The sequence below is a fragment of the Juglans microcarpa x Juglans regia genome, chromosome 7S (genome assembly GCF_004785595.1).
Source record: "Juglans microcarpa x Juglans regia isolate MS1-56 chromosome 7S, Jm3101_v1.0, whole genome shotgun sequence".
NCBI classification, from domain to species: Eukaryota; Viridiplantae; Streptophyta; class Magnoliopsida; order Fagales; family Juglandaceae; genus Juglans; species Juglans microcarpa x Juglans regia.
Window position 1 is genome coordinate 15,821,329 of NC_054607.1, and position 10,199 is coordinate 15,831,527.

At 37.4% G+C, this 10,199-nt stretch overlaps 2 protein-coding genes across 2 annotated transcripts; one reads left to right on the forward strand and one right to left on the reverse strand.

The window, feature by feature from the left end:
- The first annotated feature begins 1,053 nt into the window (after positions 1-1,053).
- Positions 1,054-2,310, forward strand: LOC121241241 (probable CCR4-associated factor 1 homolog 11). The gene has a single exon (XM_041138929.1). It carries the CDS (start codon positions 1,401-1,403, stop codon positions 2,241-2,243), a length of 843 nt encoding a protein of 280 aa, XP_040994863.1. The 5' UTR covers positions 1,054-1,400; the 3' UTR covers positions 2,244-2,310.
- A 3,095-nt stretch (positions 2,311-5,405) lies between these two features.
- Positions 5,406-7,133, reverse strand: LOC121241242 (RNA-binding protein pno1-like). Its single transcript, XM_041138930.1, has 2 exons — positions 6,868-7,133; positions 5,406-6,251 (listed from the first exon to the last, which is right to left on the reverse strand). Exon 2 carries the CDS (start codon positions 6,198-6,200, stop codon positions 5,553-5,555), a length of 648 nt encoding a protein of 215 aa, XP_040994864.1. The 5' UTR covers positions 6,201-6,251; positions 6,868-7,133; the 3' UTR covers positions 5,406-5,552.
- Positions 7,134-10,199: the final 3,066 nt, after the last annotated feature.

A 10,199-nucleotide genomic window follows, 5' to 3' on the forward strand; every position in this document is an offset into this window, starting at 1 on the left:
AATCCCAAAATATCATCACAATGGATTGGATTTTAGCTATACTAAACATCAAAATCATTTCCAAATTTGCTAGTTACTGTAGATACGCCAAATGTACATTTTATCATTTACTTCTCTCTCTCCTTTCATTTCTAGTCTCAAGTTGAACGAAAGTAATATTACCAAGTGATATTTGGGGGGGCATGACTTCAAGTAAATTAACTACTTTCAAGTAAATATTTATATTTTCTAAGTAACTATTAATACACAACTTCAGTTTACTCATAAAAAAAAAAAAAAACCATTAATGCATGACTCGTGTTGGAGTGCCTTGCATGGTACCAGACATTTTCTTTTTTGTTTAGAATATGATTACTAATTAATATAATTTAATTACAATATGATTACTAATTAATATATAATAGGTAGAATGGTAAAATATGATAAAATAAAATAAATTAATAATTAAAAAAATTAAATATTTTTTTAATTATTAATTACTCATTACTATATAATAAATAAATAAATAATCTAATGAGGGGATTTGATGTGAATAATTAAAGTCAAATTCATCTTATATTATTTTCAAAAGTTTCCTATACCTTTGATTAATCCATCGAGGGTACTCTAATCTTTTGAGACATAAAAACCTGCCTTGAGCTCTTTTATTTTTCTTTTAATTTAAGGTTTGGCAAGAATTGCAACCATCACATAAGCATTCCCATTATTCAAACCAGAAAACTCCAGTTAAATCGAACCTGACGGAAATCGAAAGTTGAAAGTTTTAATTTTGATGATGAATCGGTTCATATCAATTCGATTTGAAAATATGTCCAAAATCAAACCGGTTATACCCTAGTTTCAACAATACACAATCAGGCCCCAAATTGTTCGTTTCCGTTCGTGTCCTTCTACAAATTATGAGCCAAAAAACAAAAAAAAAAAAAAAAAATGTGCACACTGAGAAACTGAGCTGTGGAATATGTCAAAACTACCTAAGGGTCACGGCACACTGAGAAACTGCAGAACCCATAAAGAAAGGGGAAAAAACATACAAAAATCAGAGATCACACGCAACAAAGCAAAGTGAATGATAAATGACGTTACAAAACGTGCACACTGTGATAAATAAATAATAGAGCAAAGGTGGTCAGCCTGCCAACATGGACCAATTCCAACTTCCCTCAGTCAAAACTCTCTCTCTCTCTCTCTCTCTCGGTCTTCCTTCTACTCTCTCTCCCATCTCTTTCCAAGCAACATCTCCTCGCAGGCTCGCAGGCTTGTATATATCCCCACTACGGCACTCTCCCCTCCCACTCACTAAAGACGAAGGAAAGAAAGAAGACCTGGTTGTTCTTCTCACTCAGATCAATCTCTAAAGCAGCCATAGTTTTCGGTTTTTCGGTAGACTCACTTCGACCATGGTTGCTGACGATCCCAGTCCACATCTGAGACCGATTGTGATCCGGGAGGTCTGGGCGGCTAACTTGGACTCTGAATTTGAGCTGATAAGGGATGTTATCGACAGCTACCCCTATATTTCCATGGACACCGAGTTCCCTGGTCTTGTTTTCCGGCCTGCTTTGGATCCTGCCAAGCCGTACTTCGGCCAGCTTCGGTCGTCCGATCATTACCGGGTTTTGAAAAGCAACGTCGACGTTTTGAACCTTATCCAGGTGGGCCTCACTCTCTCCGATGCCGACGGGAACCTTCCGCACCTCGGTACTGAGAACCGGTTCATTTGGGAATTCAACTTCAGCGACTTCGACGTGGCGTGTGATGCCCACGCCCCAGACTCGATCGAGTTGCTGAGACGGCAAGGGATTGACTTCGATCGAAATAGGGAGGAGGGTGTTGACTCGGCCCGGTTTGCCGAGTTGATGATGTCATCTGGACTCGTTTGCAACGATTCGGTGAGTTGGGTGACGTTCCACAGCGCATACGACTTTGGATACCTGGTAAAGATGCTCACGCGCCGGAAGCTGCCGAGTGGGTTGGAAGAATTCCTGAAAATTATGAGGGTGTTTTTCGGAAACAAGGTTTACGATGTCAAGTACATGATGAGGTTCTGTACGAGCTTATATGGCGGCCTGGACCGGGTCGCCAGGACGCTTGACGTGGACCGGGCGGTTGGGAAATGCCACCAGGCCGGTTCAGATAGTTTGCTGACGTGGCATGCGTTTCAAAAGATGAGGGATGTGTATTTTGTAACTGATGGGCCGGAAAAACATGCCGGTGTCTTGTATGGCTTGGAAGTGTTTTAAAAATTGAAAATTATATATTCATTCTTTATTCTATTAAAAAAAAAATTGCTTGGGAATATTAATTTTGGCAACTTTTTTAGAATAATTACGTTTAGATTTCGTTTAGTTTTTAAATTCATCTAAGTTTAACTAAGTTCAGTCTAATTTTAAGTTAAGTCTAAACTCATCTCAATTCAAAATCTCTAACATATGAACCTATAATCTTTTTCAATTTTCATTAAATAAATCTAAACTCATTTTAACATTTAAACACATTTAAACTCATCTTAGGTAGACCTCATAAAACTTATTCTACCATTTCAACTTATTACTATTTATACAGAACTCAATTCAATTCAATTTAACTCAACATCTAAACACAACCTTAAAACAAATAGTAGATACTCAAAAGTATACAATAACATATTTCTCTTCTACATTTTAATCATTGGCAGTTCGGATTATATTAGACGACGTGACACGTTTCAAATAGATGTCATTTAAATAATTATTAGAAGAATCCATTTAAAATATGACCCATCAGCATATGTGATTATGAGTGATATGATTAAGGACTAGAGTAATATTATAACCAACGAATCACATGATACAATGTTATTGAAAACTTTTATGCATTGTTATTAAAAATGCACACATACCGACAATAACATTGTGGGCATTGATCCACATCGAAAGCGTCACGGGTCTGTTGTCGTGGATCGATAAGGCATAATACTGAAAGAAAAAGTTTCAGTGCAAGATCATAAAACTTTCGAGACAAGCGATAGAGATGCATGATCTTCAGAGGGTCTAGGAGGAGGCTCTAAAGCTGGGTACCATAATCATGCCCTTCAACTAGCTCCATGATCAAGTTTTTCCTGGTAGTTGATCGAAGAGAAAGAGAGAGGTATGGTTGTGTGGGTAAGGTTTGAAAAGAATACATATATACTCGACCCGGCGGTTAGGGTTTGCGGGTTTCGGGTACACCTAATCCAAAGTAATGTTGGACTGGAGTGATATAGTGGGCCAATCTGATGGGCTTATCCATATAGCCCAGATTTTGATGCTCTTACTAATTTTCAAAATTTTTTTAAAAAAATAATAATTATTTTCATATTTATTTGAGAAATAAATTAAGTTAAATCACTAAAAATATAAAAATATTAGTTCCATATCATGAAAAGAGAAAAAGAATATATTAGAAAACTCTTAAACCCTTAATGTTAATTCTATACATTATTATTAAGAAATAATAGTTTTCATACTATATTATTTTTTATATGTATATCATTTTTTCTTGGTAATAAAAATAATATTTTTTCAGTTTTTAAATATAATAATTAAATTTATAGTAGTTTGAACCTATTGATGTATGATAATAATAATAATAATAATAATAATATTTATTTTTCATATTAATTTGAAACAATAAGTTAAATTAAATCATTAAAATTACTTTTGTTCTTGGAGAAAAAAAAGAACTTATTAAAAAAAAATCTAAAAATACTGAAAAAAACGATGCAAAAAAAAAAAAAAAAAAAAATCATAGAATGCAAAGCAAAATGAATACGGGCGTAGAAATTAAAATCCATATCAGGAAAATTTTAAAGCTTTAATTTTTCTAAAAAATTTTAAAAACTACAAACGGATAGGTTGTTGGAAAGCATCATAGGGACTAGAATGCAAAGCTGGGTTTGAACACAAAGATGAGTAGTGAGAATGGAGTGAATGTGAAAACTACCAATTAGAATTCCTATAGATCTTTTGAACTTTTCCAAGTCTATTATTTCTTTGATCATTCTGGATGGCATCTACTGAGTTGCCTGCCAGGATTAGACAGCCCATTCCAAGCATCCTCCTAACTTCATTCATAGCTGGCTTTTGCCTCGGATTTTTGTGTTGTCTAGCATATTATATATTGGCCTTGCTGCAACATCAAAATTTATCTTCAAGTGGTCTTGTGGTGTCAATGCTTCACGATGATCTTGACAGTTTTTTTAAAAATAATACTAAATACAATCTTAGGATAGGCAAATCCCGTGCATTTCATTTGACAACAAAATGAGATTTATAATTAAAAATTAATTTTTTCACGTGAGTTCCAAATTTTCTAACTTTTTTCAAAATGAGTGGGTAAAACTTGTACATTCTAAGACTCCAAATATCATTTTTCTTTTTTCAGTGTGTTAACCCACACCATCTAGTCCTTTCTTGGTTGTGGATCATTTTATTCCTCAAATAAAAGGAAGTTGTTAGATTCATTGGAATGTAATTATCTTTACCCACAATAGAATTTGCAGCAAACACTTGGATGTTTAAGTGTTCAGTGTCTCTAAATTAGCAGTTGTTGTGTAAGGGGGATAGTATTCTTCCAGTGATTGTATGAATCTAGCAAGTGATGTTCTAATTTGAAGAGTATTTTCCATACAACTTTCCAAATGAGCAGTTCCAGCCTCTCATCAAAAGCACTTTCAACTCATTTGAATCTCTGACAAGTACAATAGATAGAGAGAGAACTGGAAGATTCGAGTGGGCAATAATGTTGACACCGGTTTCTTGGTCCAGTTAGTATGCTGATCTGATCGAGAAATCTTGGTTCTTACTAGGCAACCACTTTATCTCATCTTCGCCATTGGCATTGGGGTTGTGGAGTTTTAGGAGCAGAGTAGAGAACTTCTACATCGAGCGAGTTGGAGTCCGCTTGGGAAAATAGAGTAGACTCGCGTCGCCCAATAAACTAGATTAGCGTCACTCATTGAATACGAACATGAAAACCAAAGCCAAAAATGTGCAATCTTAACTTCCAAATAATAGAAGGATTTGGAATATTTCAGGAGAAAAAAAGGCATCACTTTCTTTTTTTTTTTTTTAAACCATGGATGTCCGGGCCAGCTTGCGTGCACCTCAACTAATCATATGGGGCCCTAAAGTTAATGACCAAGTAAACCTCCAGTGGCTCTAAGGGGACTCGAACTGGTGACCATTAAGGAGCAAACCCAAGGCCGGACCAGCTGAGCTACCCCTCAGGGTTAACTAAACAAAATCTACCTCCCTCCATTAATTGAAAAGGCTCCTTGCATATCTCAAGGTTGACACTGTTGCATAGAAGTATCCCCCAGCACAAATTATACCAAAATACTAGCGATGGCACAAAACCAAAGGAAAAAGGAACACATCAATTAATGAATGTAAAACCTATAATGGTTGCCGGAATTGCAAAGCATACCTGATTGTAAATCATACTCAGCACTTACAATGAACTATCAAAAATCCATATCTCATCCGGGGACAGATTTCCATAGTATCAAAACTACAAAAAACAAAACTCCCTCAAAAACCTTCTGCCAATCTAGCAGATACTGTTCTTAGTTTTGAATATACTTTTCCGGCAGGGGATCCCAAAATAAGGCTGCAGAGAGAATCTCTTGCAACTCTAATGTTCCTATATGACCCTAATATGTGAATCTTGGTGTCGGCAATCACAATCCTTGTCTTTGTTGCATTTTCAATTGCAAATTTTGTTTTACCACCTTTACCAGACAGTCTTCCTATGGCACGAGACAAGTGCTCTCCTCTAAGTGTTTTAACATCCTTGATCTCAAATGATTCCACATAGAGCTCATCCAAACGCAAAAGTGCAATGGCATCTATTACATCGAAACCTAGCATGAATGCATGAACAAAATCTGCACACTTCTGTAGGTTACTAACGTCAGGTGTGTTGGGTCTGGTTTTTAATTCAACCCTACGAACCTTGAGATTCATTCGGATGTCGATCTTCATCTGCTCATATATTGGAGTGTATATTTCCATCCATGCTTTCTTGAGAGGTGAATACCGATGTGGTGGAACATTGACCTTTCGAAACTGAACTTGACCATCGGACATTTCATGAGCCTTCAAAGGTTCAAACGGTGGCTTTGCCGGCAAAGATCCAGATTCAGGTTTTGGTTCAAAAGGAACTACTTCAACATCCATGGAGGGGGGGCTTCGATGGAATTCATTTTGTGATTGTGCTAAGTTTCAAACCTAAGAAAAATTCACAAACATCTTTAGTCATAAGTGAAACATGACTTGGAATTATAAAATCCATGAGTCATCTACTGTTCATAGGTAAAGAATGGACGAAACAAGAATTCAGAATAAAATGAACAAAAACAAAGAATCCTTTTGTAAAGTAGAAAGCATGTTTCTAAAAGTCCAACCACCAAATCCAAAACAGTCGAGGAAATCCCAGCAAATCTGTTGATGTATCACAACGCTAAAATTTCAAAGAATCCATTGCCGAAAACACAACTAACATTTGTGATTATTACGGCCTAACCAAATAAAACCCATCGCAGATATCGAAAAGGAAGCTACACTCGGTAAACATATGGAAATAAGAAAACCCTGCAAAGGACAGAAAAAAACAAAACAAGCAAAGATATTTAGCACGAACCTAGAAATCAAGGCAGCGCCAGATCAAAGCATGCAACAAAGATGAGTACAGACAAAAACCCAGAACTCAAAATAAGCACTCAAGCAGCAAAACAAAATTAAAGAAAGCCAAAAATTAACAAAATCAAACATGCAACTAGAAAAGGTTGAAAAGGTATGTAGCACGACCCTAGAAATCAAAACCAGATGCCCGAGACCCATTTACCTATGAGAAAGCAGAAATATCCAATCCTCCCTAGCCAAAAGTAACGGAAGACCCACCTTGGGCCCTTGAAGCAAAATCCGGGCCACAGAACGCAGTGGGAGGCGGAGATGGGAGAGAGGCAGACAAGGGTTCGGGACCGTGTCAGCGGCGGATGAGAAAGAAAGAAAAGGTTTTCTGGACAATAGGGCACTGAGGGAGGAAGGAGGGTTCAGGACTTTCTTTAGGGTTTAGAAAAGAACGGCACCGTTTTATATTTAAATCTATATATGTTTTTTACTATTTATTATGAGGCATTTTATATATCAGGCTACAGCCGCAGTACACTCACGTGATATATTTTTTTGTTTTTAACCGCAGCAGCAGCTATAGGTTGGTGTTATATTTTTACATTTTATTATATTTCGAGTGCTTCCAAGGTGTCGCAAAGTAGTGGTCGCTGAAAATGCTCTTAGCCTCTTAGGTAAAATTTTTTTTTTTAATTTTTCTTATTCATTTTTTTAATATTTTTAAAAATATAAAAAATATTAATACACTAATAGCCATTTCCTTAATCAGTAAGTAAAAAAAAAAAAATTAAATGCATAAGCGGTCAAAATGAGGAAAACAATTGGAGTGGCATAGTAGCATTATTCTTACATTTCACTTGTGAACCTATAATCTAATATCATATTATAGGATGATGAGAGAATGCTAAGAAAATGGATAATGAATAGATTTTTTTCAAATCTATATCAGCTATCGGCGATACTAAAGCGGTAATCCCATGGTGATTCCATCGCAAGGAATATTATTTCACATTTCTGCCATTGTTTTTTGAGTACAGCTATTGGGCCACTGTTTACATAAACCCCTTGACATGGCATTATTGTGTAGTGCCACGTGATTTATTAAAAAAAATATAAAAAAATTATATTCAAACCAAAATGGCATCTTAAAATATAAAAATAGAAAGACTGAAACTCTATGTTCCCTCTACCCTTTTGTGTTTGTTTTTTTAATTTTTTTAATAAACCACGTGGCAACATATGGTGGTGCCAAATGAAGAGTGTCATCTAAGCGATAAGTTTCAAATCACCAAATAATATTATTTTTTTTATTTTAATCTATTCTAAAATAAAAGAGTGAGTTTAGACCCTAAGATATAGGAATTCATGTGATGAGTTGGACCAAAATGTCTTTATGCAGATCTCATGTTAGATCGAAATGCCCTTGTTACTTTTGTTGATTAGACCAAAGTGCCCCTGCAAGATATTTGGGTTAGGCTAAAACGCCCATGCCACATATCCGAATTGAAAAAAATACCACTACAACAAATCAAATTAAACACAAACAATCTTGATTCAAATCAAACTAGCCAATGAGAACCAGAATTCTCCAGAACCAACTTCATCTTCATCTTAATCTTCTCTTGTACTCCCCACTCCCCATCTACAATCTTCTTGTTATTCAATTTTATGTTCTTTATCTTCTCCTTTTGCTTCAGACTTTTTCTTCTTTGGATAAATTGCAGAGCCATGTTTGTTCGTCAACCATGGCATGAGCCAAGACAGAAATGGACGTCGATGTTACCGAATCTGACCATGGCACAACCTGCGGCCACAACAGAGATGGAAATATAGAGAAACAACTAGAAATATCTTCACTTTCGCAACAAAGACCAGGACGATTGTCATGGGTCTTAGATATTTGTGGTAGATAATTTTGTCGTTGGCCTAATGGCTCTGAGATTGAGGTTTTTGGTAGGTATTTGTGCGGCCAACTTGCCAGCTTGATAGTTATGAGATGGAGATTTTTGGTGGAAATTTTTTCAGTAGACTTGATTGAATACTATTGGTGATTTGCTATGCTTTACATGCATAGGAGCCAAACTCTCGTGTAATCCGATCAATTTGATTGGGGGCCATATATTTATGGAGATCGAGTTCGCTTTACATGCTCGAGAGTTGAGCTCCCATGCAATTTGAGCTTCCATGTAAGCATTAGATCCTCGGAGTTGGTATGATTTGCGTGAGCTCCTTCGGTCATTGGCATGATTATAGAGCATGTAATGCCACCAAAGTGCTCGCCCCAGGGGTGTAAAATATTGTTGCTCGCCTTGGGCAGTGAGCAACTTTTACTTTTGTGTGCCTCGAGATGAATACTTGGCAAAGATCACTATTTTTTTTTTAATGCTTGTGCCCAAGAATAGAGCTGACAAGTATTTTTGCTTGCACCTGCAGGCGCTTCACTGGCCTTCCTTGGATACGAGGACTTTGGACTTTTGCTTGCCCCCAAGTGCAAGGTCACGTTAGTTATTTGTTTGAATGCTCACTCCTGAGAGGAGCAAATTCCAAGGCGAGCTCTTTTGGTTGCCTAGGTTCATTGTTTTTGTCCTACCGAATTTTCACGTCCTACATTCATTTTCTGACTGAACTTCATTTTTTGGGTTATTTTCATTTTTCATCCTACCTTCATGTTTTAAACCAAACTTCATTTTTTGATCTATCTTCTTTTTTCATCCTACCTTATTTTCTCCAACCAAACTTCATTTTCCAAACACTTTTTCTCGCCACTCCACTGAGCAAGCACTCTAGGCCACTAGTCAAATCTTCATGCTCTTTTACGGTGTTTGCCTCGAGGGTGAGCACTTTTGATTGCCTTTTCTAGGAGCTATTGTTGTTTGCCTCGAGGTTTGAACTCTCTATGCTCGCCCTGAGGTTTGAAAACTCTTTCCTCGCATAGGGTCTGAGCACTCTTTGCTCTCTTGGGTGAGAATATTCTTTGCTCGCACGGGGTACGAGTACTCCTTGCTCTCCCGGGGGTGCTTGCCCTTGGGTCCGAGTACTCTTTACTGGCCCGGGGTGCGAGCATTGCTTGCTCGCCCCTGGGTCCAAGCGCTTGCCTCCCGTGGGTGTTTTGAAAATGGAACGAGATTCCTTCAGTCCTGTCACTCACCCTCTTGCGTGCAAGGACTTTAGCTCACATCCGAGCAAAATGCTTGTTTGCTTGACCTTCGTATGAGCACTTTGCTAGAGGGTGCAAACACTTTCAAGCTTTGTTGCTCACCTGGGTTCGAGATCTCTTTGCTCGCCCAACGGGAAAAGAGCTCCCAAGTGACCCAAGCAACTTGATCGGAGGTTGGATATAGGATCTCCCACGTGATCCGATCTATTTCATCATAGGTCGGATATCGTGCTTGGGAGCTAAGCTCCCATGTGATCCGACCACTTTGATTGGAGGTTGGATACTTATGGAGATCGGGTACACTCTATATGCTCGGGAGTCGAGCTCCCATGAATCACAATCAATTTGATCGATAGCCAGATCTCATACTCGGGAATCGAGTTCCCACA

Coding starts and splice junctions, on each gene's coding strand:
- LOC121241241 (XM_041138929.1), top strand. CDS start 1,401: ATGGTTGCTGACGATCCCAGTCCACATCTGAGACCGATTGTGATCCGG.
- LOC121241242 (XM_041138930.1), bottom strand. CDS start 6,200: ATGGATGTTGAAGTAGTTCCTTTTGAACCAAAACCTGAATCTGGATCT.